This window comes from Osmia lignaria, chromosome 3 (assembly GCF_051020975.1).
Source record: "Osmia lignaria lignaria isolate PbOS001 chromosome 3, iyOsmLign1, whole genome shotgun sequence".
NCBI classification, from domain to species: domain Eukaryota; kingdom Metazoa; phylum Arthropoda; class Insecta; order Hymenoptera; family Megachilidae; genus Osmia; species Osmia lignaria.
In genome coordinates this window covers 7,813,334-7,829,744 of record NC_135034.1, presented here as the reverse complement: position 1 = coordinate 7,829,744, position 16,411 = coordinate 7,813,334, and the positions used below count along the sequence as shown (strand labels likewise).

General features: G+C 36.7%; 1 protein-coding gene across 4 annotated transcripts in view; it reads right to left on the bottom strand.

The window, feature by feature from the left end:
• The window catches only part of LOC117605448 (telomerase-binding protein EST1A), an 83,574-nt gene extending 72,920 nt beyond the window's left edge, over positions 1 to 10,654 (bottom strand). For 2 of the 4 annotated variants that reach the window (XM_076687981.1, XM_076687982.1), the window contains exons 1-17: positions 10,584 to 10,654; positions 10,368 to 10,525; positions 8,890 to 9,322; positions 8,515 to 8,806; positions 8,160 to 8,438; positions 7,835 to 8,082; positions 7,566 to 7,763; positions 7,359 to 7,491; positions 7,108 to 7,286; positions 6,806 to 7,024; positions 6,383 to 6,718; positions 6,125 to 6,301; positions 5,521 to 6,045; positions 5,365 to 5,443; positions 5,175 to 5,285; positions 4,217 to 4,441; positions 4,069 to 4,130 (exon numbers count right to left, since the gene is read on the bottom strand). In XM_076687981.1, the coding sequence (XP_076544096.1) occupies positions 4,069 to 4,130; positions 4,217 to 4,441; positions 5,175 to 5,285; positions 5,365 to 5,443; positions 5,521 to 6,045; positions 6,125 to 6,301; positions 6,383 to 6,718; positions 6,806 to 7,024; positions 7,108 to 7,286; positions 7,359 to 7,491; positions 7,566 to 7,763; positions 7,835 to 8,082; positions 8,160 to 8,438; positions 8,515 to 8,806; positions 8,890 to 9,322; positions 10,368 to 10,416 (3,545 nt within the window). In that variant the 5' untranslated portion in view covers positions 10,417 to 10,525; positions 10,584 to 10,654. Of the gene's footprint in view, positions 1 to 4,068; positions 4,131 to 4,216; positions 4,442 to 5,174; positions 5,286 to 5,364; positions 5,444 to 5,520; positions 6,046 to 6,124; positions 6,302 to 6,382; positions 6,719 to 6,805; positions 7,025 to 7,107; positions 7,287 to 7,358; positions 7,492 to 7,565; positions 7,764 to 7,834; positions 8,083 to 8,159; positions 8,439 to 8,514; positions 8,807 to 8,889; positions 9,323 to 10,183; positions 10,331 to 10,367; positions 10,526 to 10,583 lie in introns of those variants that run through there. The other 2 variants (XM_034326811.2, XM_076687980.1) reach the window with 1 other exon arrangement.
• Positions 10,655 to 16,411: the final 5,757 nt, after the last annotated feature.

The following is a 16,411-nucleotide window of genomic DNA, read 5'->3' as shown; positions in this document are numbered from 1 at the left end:
CTTGAAGCGGGCGGGGTCGTCACTCGAGGGCCGCGGGTAAACGACCATCAGAATCCATGTGTGCTAGGCAGGCGAAGACCTTATAGGCGTATCCTTACACTCGTACTACTTAACTTTCTGCATCTGTATACGTGACGTTGTTCTGTCTCTTTCTTTCCTTCTTTCTCTCTTTCTGTACCGTGTTGCAGATATAAAAGAAGCTACTGCCTCTTTCACTTTACAAGTGTTATGAAACGGTTATCCCCGCTCCTCCCCTTCTATCACTGATATCGATTTATAGGTTTAATTACCACCTCGTTATGCGCGTCGATAATCGTTTAACATTAACCCCTTGAACAGCCGAGCCTCGGTCAATCGTGACCAAAGAAATATGAAATGTAAAATGAAATTTAGAGTCCACCAATTTGAGGGTTAACAGAACCTTCCAATAAACGATTACGATTGACCTAGCTACCATTATTCAAAGATGAAGGACCATTAGATAAAAAAAGAAATTAATTTAGTTACGAAAGGGTTAACGGAAGGAAGTGATACGGGAAACTAATGATACACCAGGCGCCATAAAGCGTCAGATAAAGACGCATCAAAGTTGATGATAAATGCAGTCCAACAGATATGACGAGTGGCGGGTACCCGGAGGAGATACGCGTAGGAAACAGTTGAAGAAAAGGGCCAGGTTGCATGGAAGTCGTCCTTGAGGGCATATAACTGAAGAGTAGCAGAACGATGCTCAAGCCCGGTAATGAGCCAAATCCATTACGCCATTCTCAGCAACACGGTATAAGACGGCCCCGAGTCTGACTGCAGGGACTAAGAGCCATCCCTCTGTTGAGAAAAAGAGAGAAGCATAGTCCACGCGTGCATCTATGCCACGCACGTATCGCGCCGGTAACAACCACCTAACCGATGGCACCGGTTTCCCTAGCAATTCCAATTATAGATCTGGTAAGTATATTCCATGGAGCAAGACGAAGCAACATCCCCTTCTATCCGCCCGCTCCACCCATCCTCTCTCCCTTCGCTATATTCGCTTCCTGATCGCCGCGAAACCAATTATGCGCGGGACCACGCGAGCAAATTGAAAGCCTCCAAGAGATCACCCCCTCGCGTCTGATCGTGCCGCGAACAAACTTCCACTAACGAGACGAAGAAACATCCTCCGATACCAGTGCCTGGCATCGCTCGCATCGACGTTTTCATACCATTTTCAAAACTTTGGCCCGCCACGGAAAAGATAATGAAATAACGTAAAGTATCCTCTCCGTTAACGATAGAGTGTCAAAGAAGAGGCGAGTAGGAGCAATTCGCATCGGTTTTTTTTTTCCCCGCCAGAAAAGCGAGCGTCCATCGAAAGCAAAACGACCGATAAATTCCACGAAGAAACCGGCTGTCCGGTGCGAATAAATCACTCTTGGCTTGGCGAACTATAAGGGAACACCTTTTTGCCACGATGGGCGACGGTATAAATCGTCGCGGACGAGCCAGCAACCGCCACGAATATCGACACCGATTTTACGACTATCACGTATGACAACGCGTCGCCTCCTGCTCGCCACTCGCTACAATTAAACGGGCTGCAAGGTACTCGCAAGGTCGTTACGAGCAAGGCACACCGGATACGACACAAAAGAGGAGGAGGATGCGAACCAACGGCGGGTTTGTGCAGAGGGCCGGACGAGAGAGGGCCGGGAGAGATGGACCGTTGGCGCCACGCAATTGTCAATTAACATTTTTACCGCCGTGCAAGAAAACACGAAGTTACGTGCCGGCGTACGTGGCCAGAGCGCGGACCACGCTCGGCTCGACAGGGTTCCAGGGATCACGAGCAACACGATGAAGAACGGAGAAAACGAGACTGTACCGTAGACTGGTCGCGTTAAAGGAAGAGAATTAGAAAAGAAGAAACGAATCCAGAGAATACATTTCATTATGATCACGAACCGGATGGATTACTAATCGTGAACACCTCTTTGACCATTCAGCTTACAGAAGCAAAGGCTACACTCTCCTCTGTTAAGACTTGTTTTTCACACGTGAGAACGAAGAAGTTTTCTACGACGAGTATATCCGGCACAGACGAGACTCTATTAGTACTTATTAGCATATATCGCCCTGTTTTTTCTTATGTTGTATTCGCTTTTTTCTCGTTTCTCGTTGACGCTCTAACTTCTCTGTCTATCGGCCAGCAAATTCCCTTGTCGATACGCGGCTGCTCGAAATGGGGTGATATTTTCAGATTATTCGCTCTTTACTACATTCCACGATGCTCTTACACCGCTCGTAATATCACGTTGCAAGAGGCTGCGATAGTTTCGAATATTACATTTAATAAGCTGGTATCGGGTTCGCTCTCCGTTACATCGAATATTTTTTTTTCCATAGGGAGATTCTATGCTAACGGTACGATCGAAAAGGTCCGTGAATCTTCACCATAAGATTACTTTTAGCAAGACATTCCATGTATCTACATGAAAAATTAAGAAAATCGGATACTATGCTACAGAAGATAAAGAAAGACAGGGTTTGGTAATCGATGAGTGCCACGAAATCCCTAAAACAACAGCAGAAACAAAGGGCACTGCATTTACTTGTCAGGTGTATTCTGTTACACGATATCCCCGAGAGAAGAACGAGGGTGTGCAACGTTTTACGAGATGCAAATGTCGGCCAGTCGGACAGCCAGTCAACCGCACCATCAACTTGACCACCGGCTGGTGAACTACACCGAGCGTGTCCCTGTTCGTCTTCGGCTCGCTTCACTGACTGAGAAACGTGCAACAGCTTTGAAACCACAGCTCAAAGTTACGACCTCTGCGAGAAGAGCTGTAGATTCGCGGCTGGACGTAAATGTTGCCGAGTAAATTGCCACAGACATTTCCCCCTTTCCTCGCGATACTGTCCCTACGGTAGAGATCGATCGGTGATCTCAACGATTCGAAACTTGCACAAGCGAGATCGATTTTCAATTCATAATTTTTTTATTAAAAAATATTTAGAATTACCCCACCATTCCATTTTTAATAATTAAATATTTACAACACGTATATTATTTTCTATTTTATAGTCAACCCTTTCAACGCATCGTAATATTTTACAATAAAATACGTACATTCCTAAAACGGCCTTTCGAGCACGTGCGTTTTGTTCATCAAAGTTTCTCGATTTAATATCTTGTTTTACAACCGAGTTGTAAACGGTCCACGTTATGAGAAACTCCTCGTACGACAGTCCCTTCAACAAGCACTTTAAAACGTACCATCATCAGTTTTCGATGTTACAAGCGGCAAATTACGCATACCGATTGAACTACCGGTCGCTACCAGCTTCCACGAATTCAGAGCACAGTACGACTTCGTATCATACTCAATTAGTTTAACTACTTTAAAACAAGCTGCTTTTCTTGAGCTGCTATTTTATGCATGACTGGCCAATAGGTAATTTTAACTTTGACCGAGAAGCTCTTACTTTTTGCTTTGAGCAATTCAAGAAGGAAACGTAAAAATCTTTAAGCAGAGACTATTAAGGTAGGAGGTAAAATAATAACTGGTTTCATAAATAAGAATAAAAAAAATGGCAGGTTTACGTATATGAGGTGCAAAGGGGTAGAGTTAACAAGATTTAACAAAAAAAAAAAAATAGTGTAGGAAAGTTGGTCTACTATCGACAATATTATCGTAACTATTCAGAATTAATAGCATCGTATCGACAGCATCGAAACCCCCATAGTGCAATTAATAATGGACACCGTCTACATATATGGTAACTAAACTTGCACGTAGTGAACCCTTTGAGTTAGAGACTCTCTGTTATAGCTCTACTGGGAACCATTAAAACTTTGCTTACATAATAAATGACAGAACCTGGTAATATCACGGTCTAATGGGAACATACGGTATTCTAATCCGTTCTTCAATAAATTCAAGTGCACGGAATAATTTAAATTTGATGTAATAGATATAAACAATAAAAATAAATATAGCAACTAAACACTTTCACAAATAAAAAAGAAATCCAAGCATACCACAAGTTTTTCCAAAACAAAGTAAAATATTTAACAAAATCACTCACCCTATTTTGGTGATCAGCTTCCCATGGACGTGAAGGTAAGATGTAACAAATCGTTTATTCACCTGAAGCAAATTAAAAATATGAAAATTAAGTTTCGTAATGTGATTTGCTACAAAAAAATAAAATAAAATTGGAAGTGATTTCGCACCTCGACACTGCTTAGTTGTGCCAATTCTTCTAAATCACTATGAGATAGCCTCGCTTCATTGGCAGTGGCTGCAGTAGTTGTACGACGAACACGTCTTCCACCAGGATGAATCCATATTTCTCTCCTCAAACCTCCTCCAATATTATTTGCTCCTTCTTTTTCTTTCATTCTGGCCCTTTCCTTCCATTCCCTTTCCTCCTTTCGTTTCCGTTCCGTCGATTCATACTGATAGAATACATCACAAGTTAAAAATTTATATTACTGCTTACTATGATTTTACTAACAGCATACTGCATAGCGTAAATGAGAGTTCACTGTACACTTTCTCATAAAAGATTCCATCAGATATCTATATTTTATACAATCTCTCAAGTACTAACAAAAGATACAAGCATCATACACCTGAAGTGTAAAAAGCTCGTTAAATGTTTGTATCTTTCAGCTGCAACTATTTAAAAAAAAAAAGATGCATGCCTACATTGTGTGCATAATAGTGCTAAAAACTAATGTACATATTGTGCTTTGCTTTATAGCAAATAATCCAACAAAATGCAGCGAACTATAACTGAATAATGTTTAAACTATGTTTCTAATTTCGGTGAACACTACTATTTCAGATTACTAATTATGTTATTGATTCTATCCAAGCATAGAATGTTTTGCCTTTAAACGATTTCGGCTGTACCAGAGTAATTAATTATTTTATATTTCATTAACAGTTGTAAGCGTGCGAGAAGGCTTATGATGATATGAACAAGTTTATTGAATATCAAAGAGTTTGAAAATAGAGAAAACTAATTCAAGCTGCAGTTTAAGATAACTGGTATCTAGATAAATCACACCAAGTATCGAAATTTACTTACATAATGTAGATACTGGCGGCAAAATAAAATCAAAATATTATTAAAGTTAGTATTAATACAAACATAATAGTAAAGTATTTTAGAATTTCACGTACCTTTCTTCTATTTTCATCGAAAAGTGCTATTAAACTCTCTCTCGCAGAATGTAGAGGATTGGATGCCATTAGAGATCGCATGTAATAATATACCGCGTCCAATTTTCGTCTCTGAAAAGAAAAGTTAACCTGAAATTTCTGGGTTCACTTTATTTCATTTGATTATAAACCATAATATTCGAACACATACAGCATAATGAGCCAATAGCGCGAGTTGACTGTAAGGTTTCCCGTTCTTTGGATTAAGTTGTTGTGCTTTCAAATACCATCTGAAGTAATGTTAAAATTTATGTGAACACAAGTGTCAACAGGGGTGAAGTAACATTCTATGTTTGTTTCCACTTACTGTCTAGATTTTCCGTAATTATTCGTCTCATTTGCTTGCTCTCTGTATCTTGCCAAATCACCCAAAAACAAATATATTTTCTGGGCACTTACTAAAGCTAAACCTAAGATACCAAGACCCTTAGGCAACGTTGATGACGCAAGAAACGTGTCCAATTTGAATTCGTACTTGGTTTCAAGAACAGTTAACAAACCCTCTAAATACACGGTACCCTCATCGATAATTTTCAACATTATTTTTTTGTAATGTTCACGACCTTCGGGATTCTCCTTAGGCATGCCTTTACGTAGCATCTCGATCATGTTGTAAAAAAGTATCTTCCAAAAATGTTGCTCAACGTTTTCAGCTTGACAAAATTTGATATCAGTCTCGAGCAAAGTTTTCAAGCTTTCTTGCAGAAAGTGCCTTATGTACAAAACTCTCTCCCAATTTGACGTAAAACCACCAGAACTTAATATCCATTGCAATTCTAAATCGGCGCGTTCTATGTCCAAAAGTAGGTAAGGATTTTTGGCTAATCGGAAACTAAAAAAAGAAAAAGTCAATTGTATCAATACAATTGTTTTTTCTTATGACTTAAAAGATTATTGTTATTTGTACATACCTATCTGAATAAGGATCGTACCACGATGGTCTTATATTACCAAATTGGTCATTTGTCATATATGGTGGTGGTACACCATCCAAGTGTGCTCCCTGGAAGCTATGATGCGTAGAAGAAATGCCTCCGTGGGATTGAAACACTGGTACAGTCGAACTTTGAGTCATAGTATCGCTTTCTCTGAAGAAACATCCGGTAATCCAATCGATTATTTAATGTCATTACACTTAACAAAAAAGTAAAAAGAATTTAAAATCACACCTTTGCACCGCAGCTCTACTACTAGGTGAAGTAACAACGATAGGTTTATTAGGATTGTTGGGATCAAATAATGTTCTTTGCTGTTGAACTTGCTGCCTTGAAACTGAATGACTAGGCGGCGATTGGCCAGTATCGGGTAACACTAAAACACCTGGTGGTTGTGAGTTACTATATCCACTAGGTGATGTCTGATGCGTTGCCAAATTCAAAGTTGTATTCGATAAAGGAATAGAGTAAGAGGAAACATTAGGTGTCTGTCGTCCATCGTCAGACTCACATGCTGACATTTTTCTACCTGTTCTCCAATTTTCATCTAAATAACGATCAGATGATAATCTGAAAATCGTATGTAAAACAAAACATTGCCAATAAGTTCTAATATTTACTCCATTCAAAGTATGAATTTTATAAAACAATTTATACCTATGTCTATGAAGGTCATCGAAATTCCGATTACCCCCTCGATAATTTCTATCTTTACTAGATTCTCGACTACGTTGTATAATATTGCGATGTCTTCTATGATCATATCTTCTACTACTACTATTCTTTTGATTGTTATTGTAGTTATCATTCTCCCTATTTTGTTGATTATTTTGCCGATCACGGCTGTTAACTCGAGCTTTATCTCTACTATTGCTCCTTAAATAGTATGAAAAATAAACGCACTATGAAACTTAATATCCTTAATGGAAATCCAAAGCATAAACACTGACAACCCTTACCTGCCTCGGTCTGCTGCGTACTTCTTCTCACGCTTTTTTTTTTTACGTCGACTGTGACCACCTGTTGTAGTTTCATTTCCTGGTACATTAACGTTTTCACGTAAGCTTAATACAGAGGAGCTACGACTGGCACGTTCGGCTTCTAGCTTTTCGGTTAATTCAACCTCCTCACTCCAATCCTAAACACCGTAACTTAAATGTAATAAGCAATTGAATTTTAATTACAAATATGTTTTAAATAGAACACCTACAAATGGATGTTCAACAGATGTATTTGATCCCGTATTAACGGACTCGCTTTTAGATAGGCTAATTCCTAAATTTTGATCATTTTTATTCTCCTGTGAGGTACTGCGCTCGATCGCATTAGTATTAAGACGTTGCCTGAAAATGAAAATCAAAGGCAATGAATAGGGATGTTGAAAAAATAAATACTCATATATCGTGTAGATGAGTACGTTTGAGGACGATGAGAAGCTGGAGGTGGAGATACTCCTCGACGATGACTTTCTGGAGAATTTTGACGTTTATTTGTATTAGATGTTGAAGTAACGGGTGACGCCGACGACGGTGGTGGCATCATTGAGCTATCAGCGCGACTTAAACTTTCCATACTAGTATACATAGTGCTATTACTACCACGACGATCATAGGACCTATTTTTCATAATTATAATTAGCTATGAAACAAAAAATTCAATTACAAGATTTTCAAAAGATATATGTACCTTTGCATGTACTCTTGGCTTGGTGTATGAGATCTGGAACTTGGAGCTGAATACTGATCAGGTGTAACACACCTAAAACTGTTAGTTGAAGTTTCTAAGTCTTCTGGTCTAAGTCTACCTCTGCCTCTACTTCGTGCTGGAACTGTGTTAGACCAGCTAGATTGTGGAGGTAATGGACCAGATGGAGGTAAATTTTGCATAGTTTGTGAGTGTTGCATTGCAGGTGGAAAATTATAATTTGATGATGCCTTTAAAAGAAAATTTATATATCAACAAATTGATAAAATCATTACGAAAGCTGAATAAAAAAAAAATAATTTTTTACCTGAAAAGTGATACTACTACTATTCCATGCTTCTTCTGAAGGCGATGTACTTGGTGGTAATGGTAAACCATTATCGATAAGATATTTTTTCTGTAATCTAGGTGGTAAATGTTCTATTTTTATATTTTTTGGCAAACTATCTTTTGTACCACCCCATTTACCTGAAGGTGGTTTGCCTTGAAATTTCTCGGGATGTCCAACGGGTTCTACACTACGCGTATCTCTAGTACGATTAAAATCATTTACGTGATTCGTTGTTACAAAAAGAGGTTCTGAACCCTAAATAAAAAAATATTAAAAATTAAGTACAAATGTTAGTTCCGTTATATTAAACATTATACCAAACATTACTGACCTGTCTAACTTCACGAGAGCTATCTTTGCGACATCCGTAACTTCTACTAGACAAAGGAGAGTCAGATCGCCAACGCTCTTCGTTATCATTGCCATGACGATTTCGACGATTACCCGAATATCTTTTGCCATGATCATCTCTGTTTTTACTTCCACTTTCATTGTCTCGTCCACTGTAACCACCTGAACGATTACGGTGACTATCACTTTTATAGCTACGATTGGAATGAGAATCACGATCTTCGCTGTGTTCTCTCTCTTGATCCCGATCCCAACCCCCTTGATTCGGAGATCTATGCGATAAGGATAATAATATATTTATTCAATCCACAATATTTCATTAATAACGAAACAGACATATTTTCACATAATTCACCTATTTATTACATCCTGTTCGGCCAATGCTTCTTTCACTTTTTTAGGTATGTACAATTGCTGTTCTGGTTTCTTAGATTTTTTTCTTGAATCTCCGGAATTACTGGTCTGAGAAGAATCTTGTGCCTGCTCAATGTTTGTAGAACTTTTGTAGTTAATATTTAAATCATTTAATTTTTCTGTTACATTTTCAACTTGAGATGATGGTGGACTATTTTGCATTTGATTGGATCTATTGGATTGTGATTGTTTTAAACGATATTGGACGGAGCTTGATTTCGGTTTTTCCTGTGATATATTCTCATTATCTAAGTCATCTGTAGATCTACCAGACTTTCGAAGAGGTCCACTTCCTGGTCTATACAAAGCTTGAGATGCTCTGTTTCCTCCACCTCGCATTCCCATTGATTTATCCTTTTCTAATTTTGTGTTCTCTGAAAATTATTAGGTTCACTTTTTTTTAAAACTATTAACAAAGATTTAAATAATAATTAATCATATCATATACAATACATATCAAATTAGGTAATTCACTAGAGCTTTATATTTATTTTAATTACATAATATATCACATTTATTTATACAATATTACAATAAAAGATACAAATTAAGCGAAAAAACCAAATTTTAATAGAATTGCAGGCAACTGAAAGAATTTATTATAAATTAATAAATGCTTATTAAACAATACGTTTAGTTATTTTTTATAAATAATCATACAGGTACAAGTCATATTTAATCACCTCTAATACATTTCATTGTTTAAATTATACAAAATTCTGGAAAAGAAAGATACAAAAGACTAAAGTATTACACAATAAAGATTGAATATCCTTTGAAAAAAAAATCATTTGTATCATAAATTAAACACCTGGAAACTTTAATTTTTAATAAGTTTTTATAAGTAAATTACATAGCCCAAATAATAACAAGCTTTTCTTAGAGACTTCTTTAGAAAGTGATCAAAGAGTTATATGAGAAATGTCTATATTTTAAACACTTTTCATATACATTAATCATAATACTTTGCATGTAATATGATATACTTTTGTTGAATTACAATAATTACATATTTTTATTAGCTTGGTATAAAGTTTAGTTAAACGTGTTAATTAAATGCTAGTTGTTGACACTCTTGACAGTATCTACATTTACTAACAATCTACAAAAATGAGATATGATAGTTATGTAATCTACAACCGTTAGAAATAAATTTACATCTTCTAGAAAAGTCTGATACAAATTATGGGAAATGTTAAATTCATTTCTTGCTCTTCTTAAATTTCACAACATACCACAACATAATAATTCCCGCTGTAATTTTAGGTTAGCTTGTTTGATGAGGTTAGCTCTGTGAATGCACTCGATTGTATTACAAAGAAGCATACACATTTATTAACTAGGCACACATAAAATGTAATCATACAATTGTAAATTAAGATATTTATACTATTTGATAATGTAATTTTTTCAAAGTACCTTGTAAAAATCCTCCCCACTTTCTGCGTCCTTTGTCGCGGTTCGCCATATTGAAGTACAATCGTACCAAAATTTTTATAAACTCGAGGAATACAAATTTGATTATAATCTGATATTTAACTGATGCCAGGAATCAGCATTAACAGATGCACAATCGCCTATTAAAAATAAATGAATTAAAATTAAAAAGAGATATTTCAATAATTGGCTTCTTACATTATCTAAAGATAAATTAATAAGGCGATGCAAGCGTCGAGGCCAAACTCAGAATTCCACGTCGGTAAAACAGCCCACATTTCAACGCAAATTAGGCCGAACAGAAACCGATTTAAACGCCACCTCAGTTATTGCATCCAACTAACGGCATAGCTATAATCAACTACGATAGCTATTTTCTGTACAATGAATCCTTACGCAAATTACCTGTCGCCAGAGAAACCACAGTTTCTCGAGCGAGTTTGGTTCGCCTTTGATGTGGTGACAGCCGCAAGTTTAAATGTACATGTGAGACAATACTAACGCAATCAAAATTTAAGATCAAAACTTTTTTATTTTTGGTTCATTTTTTATGAAATTTTTATCAAACTATTTCTAAACGTCTCCTGATTAAAATGATACCAAACACGACACGGTATTTGATATTACAGTGTCATATTCTACGGCATTATATAAGAACATGATTAAACAATACTGACCATGCATTTATTATTATTAATTTTATTTCCGTAAAATTGTATTTGCAATGTGGTACACTTCTGAAACTCAAAGGCATAGTTCCTGAAAAAAAAATAACAGATTAAACAGAAAAAAAGGCATAAACTTCGCAGCCAATTAGCTCGTGTTATTTGCTGCATAATTAATAAATGTACCATAGAAATAATGATACAGTTATTAATTAGTCATCAAATAATAACGATTGCCCAGGTCTCACCACGGGGAGGTTGCTGCGGGTGGAGACCCGCCCTACCTCATCCCAACCACCCTCCATTTATGCAAATTTTTATTTTCATTCAATAATATCATCCTCTTGATGTACATTTGCAAAACGTTTTTGACTGTTGTGCAAACGAACAACAAAAGGAGCATCGTTTTTATTTATTACCTACCTATCTACTTATCTATACATATATCTACTTTTTATTTTTGCTTTTTATTCCTATCGCAACATTTTTTAATTTTGGTTTTAATCACAGATCTGTAATTAATAAATATGCAATTGCATATTTGTCCTACATACTTATATTACTAAGAATGCATACCTAAACGAGCGCTCGTAATTATATTAACACTAAACGTACCGAGGTTTAATATATACCTATTTGTACCGCAACAGGCCAAATGACCTGCAGTGGTAAATGAAGCCAGGTTACACGTGTTGTTTATTTAATAAATAAAAATATAAATAAATGATGTAAAATTAATTGTATATATTTAATAGAAAATGTGAAAAAGCGATAACATTTTATGCGAATTTTCTAATCAAAAGTTTACAACCGGTCATGATACGTTCAGTGTTAAAAATTCGCTTAAATCTAACGCTTCCTAATTAAACACTGCAGTGTTTGACGATTATATCTTAATCACCATAAATAAGTACAATGAATTTGTTGATTTTGTTGTCCTCGCCAGAAAACTTCTTCAAACAAACTGAAAAGGATTAAACATAATTTAAGATAATAATGAGGCTCATGTAGCCTTAATCATAAATTTACAACCTGCCTGAAATAAACAGAAAAGGATTAAATACAATTTTCGAAAATAATACGGTTCAGATATTTACCACTCATAAGAATCACATTCCCTTTTCAATCATTTTCACCTTGTTTTACTTAATTGAATAGATTGAATTCCATTTTTAGATGCTAGGTTTTATATTACATTTCTTCCATTCTATTATCCGATATTATTAATTCACACTTCCTATAAAGATATTTCTCTGCAACAGAAACTCATTAATCGAATTCATAAAAAGAGAAAAAAATGTAATACCTGAAAAGAAGATACATTAGTAACAATAAAATTTCACAAAAATCAAAGTAATGGTTAATGAGTCATTTCCAAACAAGAAAACATCAATTAGACACAAAACATGAATTAAAAACGAATTTCAGTACCAAAATAAAAGCAGAAAAAGATTTATAAAAAAAAATTGTTATTAAGTAAATGATTTCAGTTAGAAACATTAATTATTTTATTTTATTGCATAATATTTAACATTAGTTCATTTAGTAACCAATAATATATAAAATTTTAATTGAAATAATTGTCTTTTACTGCAATATACGTAAGTACAACCATGATTCTACTTGACTCTATTGCATTATATTATACAATACACTTTTCAATGCAAATTTATTGTAAATGGAAAAACTGAGGAGAAAATCACGAGTGGACTCTGCTTTTCAGGAAAAGAATTAGAAAATTTATAAAAGTAATTTAATTAGCTTCTCCGTAAGCTTGCAACGAAACATCGCGACCAAAAATCAAAACTATACAACTTCAACAACAACCATCCACTTTTGTTTAAATAAAGCAGAATTAAAATCTAATAAGCTATTTCAAATGAACAAATATTCCTTGAAATAATTTATCACCAATCACAAAATAAAATGAATTTTCATTTTAAATAAAACTTTCAATAAAGTTCTATCTAAAACTTTATAGTAATTAGTAATATTTTGAAAACAATAAATTCATATATTATTTAACAGTATTTCCGACAACCGAATGCTCAAAATTTTCAAAATTAAAAAAAGGGAAGAAAAAAGAATGGGGGCGGGGCAGTGGGAGGGAGGGTACAGGGGAACCTGAAAAGAAAAGTTTGATTGCCCATAAGAGCAATCCCTAAGCAAACCCTATAAAACAAACCGAAATCACACGCAACACTAATTTCAAAATTGCAAACATTCTGAACTATGACAAAACATCGGCTGGCAACGAAGGGTCTCACGCCCCCTAGACTTACGCCAGACGCTACATACCACCCACCCCGCCTGGACGTCGTAACGCCAGGACAGAGTGCACCCCTTCGCTAAGAGCGCTACCCGCCCGTCCAACACGTTGCATCCAACGGTGTCAGATTGACGGACGCCCATAGTATAGACAAAAGGACTGCAGTTTAGAATATGGTAACATATTTTCATATGTTCCGTATTCTAAAACTGTGCCTGCAAAGGCCTAGTAATGCATGGGTATATCTCCCAGAGATGGTGTTCACGGTCTTATGCCGCGGAATCCTTGACTAGCAATGGATTCCCACCGAATGTGAGTCATAGTTACTTCCACTAATTTAATAACAATCGCGAATTCAGTCGCAACACTAATTTCATTAATTATATAATATGGACAAAAGCGTACGCGTGAAGGCTGCTCCATTATACGCAACACTAAGCTGAAAAAAAGAAAAAAAGAGAAAACGCGAACTGTAACGCAACACTACTCAAATCTACCGAATTTTGTAAGACGCAACACTAATCTAAAAAAGGGGTACAGCCAATCCAAGGCTGTACCACGGCAGCTGGTCCATAGCTGCCTTATGGACCATGGCAACTCCAGTGGATCGTTTTGGGGCATTTCTAATGCAAAACGCGAACATTCATTACCGCAACACTAATTAGCAGGGAACTCTATGACCTAATGCAAAGCAATCGCGTATTTATAAGTCGCAACACTGGGAAACAATCGCGCTAATGTCATTCGCAACACTAGCTTTAACAGACATGCAATTAAAATGCAGAAAAGGGGATTCTCAAACCGTGAATTTTTTACACGCAACACTAATTTCATTAATTATATAATATGTACAAAAGCATACGCGTGATGGCTGCTCCATTATACGCAACGCTAAGCTGAAAAAAAGAAAAAAAGAGAAAACGCGAACTGTAACGCAACACTACTCAAATCTACCGAATTTTGTAAGACGCAACACTAATCTAAAAAAGGGGTATAGCCAATCCAAGGCTATATCACGGCAGCTGGTCCATAGCTGCCTTATGGACCATGGCAAATCCACTGGATCGTTTTTGGGCATTTCATCATATATCGCAACACTAATGCAAAACGCGAATATTCATTACCGCAACACTAATTAGCAGGGAACTCTATAAACTAATGCAAAGCAATCGCGTATTTATAAGTCGCAACACTGGGAAACAATCGCGCTAATGTCATTCGCAACGCTATCTTTAACAGACATGCAATTGAAATGCAAAAAAAGGGGATTCTCAAACCGTGAATCTTTTACTCGCAACACTAAAGCAATCAACATTAAAAAGCAAAACTCTCAAAAATCTTAAAACAATCAACATTGAAAAGTTATATTCTATTGTAAAGCAATGCAAGAAAGAAACGCGATATTTAAAGTTTGCAACACTAAATGAAAATCGCGAAAATCATGCATACGCAACATTAAATTGAACCGTGATCGATATTCATTCGCAACACTAAATTGAACCGTGGTCAATATTCGCAACACTAAATTGAAAACGCGATTTGCCCAAAATCATGGGGGTCACGGGCCCCCTCTTGTCCTGAAATTACAAAACTACAACTACAGGCAAGCACAGTGACAAAGTAGTAACGATAATGATTTCCCATCCTTTTTTGCAAAAGGATGCAAAATCATTAATAGTTCCCCTCTTGAAAGACAGTTTGTCGGGGCGCTTCGGCATATAGCCTTTTCTTTCTTCGGGCGGTCCACCCACCTGAAACTTATATCTAAAGCTCGAGACTTGCAAATTCGCAAAACAAAAAAAAAATCAATCAACAAAAAAGAAAAATCGCGAAACTCTAATTGACACGTGGACGAAAAAGGACTTTATATAAGTCGTTGTTCGTGCACACGTGCCGTGCTCGAGCAGAACTTGTGCGTTTCGTGACATCGCGATCGCGTCTGACGACTTATGAAGTCGCCAAAAATTTGAAAAATTGTACAGATAGAATCGAAGGCGAACGGCATACTCCGTTCGTATCGATTGGATCGTCAATTCTTCAAATATATTCCAGGTACAGGTTGATCACGCGAAATCGCGCCTACCCGACCAAGAGACTGTGACAACCTGTCCCGGCCCTACCTGCTTACAATCTATCATACATACCAGAAGGTATACTACCTACCTACCTAACCCTATATTTAAAAAAGGCAAAATCACATTCTCACAAAAATTCATTCCACGACCCCCATACACTCCACCCGGGCGCAGAGCCTAAACTAGGGAGAACGTCCCGGGACGCCTCCGTCACCCGAGTTTCATCTCACATCACACTCTACGGTACGTACCATTTTTCACTGAAATCGTCTGGCAAGGCTAGCAATCATTGCGTATAATGATAATTACAAAATTTAATTAACTATTTTGATATAGAATATTTCATAGTAATGGTAATAATCATGATAATAGTATTTGGTAATAGTAACAATAGTATTTGGTTTATACGTTCATCGTACATCTTGTTGAATAAAATATCATTTCAAATTAAAAGTAAATGAAAAAGTTATTAAACCGACGCAATCCCACAGCCTAAAAACACACACACCATATGTGGAGATTACGTCGTGCACGATATACTAACACAATGCCAGCCGCTTATTAATTATTATTCTTATGAACTAGGTCATCGAGCCCATTGCCTCTACCCATCCAAGTAGCACCTGGGCACGTGAATGGGCTTTGGCAATAAACACGGAAGGGGTTAAATCTGAAAATCCTGATCTACAAACATGATTAGTACATAAACATCTAACGGGCTAATATTTCACTATTTTAATAAAAATGACTCGACTTTGTAAATATAAAGCTTTAAGAACAAATACTGAAAAGCAAAATAGAGCAACTATGACGCAAACATGGTGCACTGCTAATATCAGCTGGCAACGAAGGGTCTCACGCCCCCTAGACTTACGCCAGACGCTACATACCACCCACCCCGCCTGGACGTCGTAACGCCAGGACAGAGTGCACCCCTTCGCTAAGAGCGCTACCCGCCCGTCCAACACGTTGCATCCAACGGTGTCAGATTGACGGACGCCCATAGTATAGACAAAA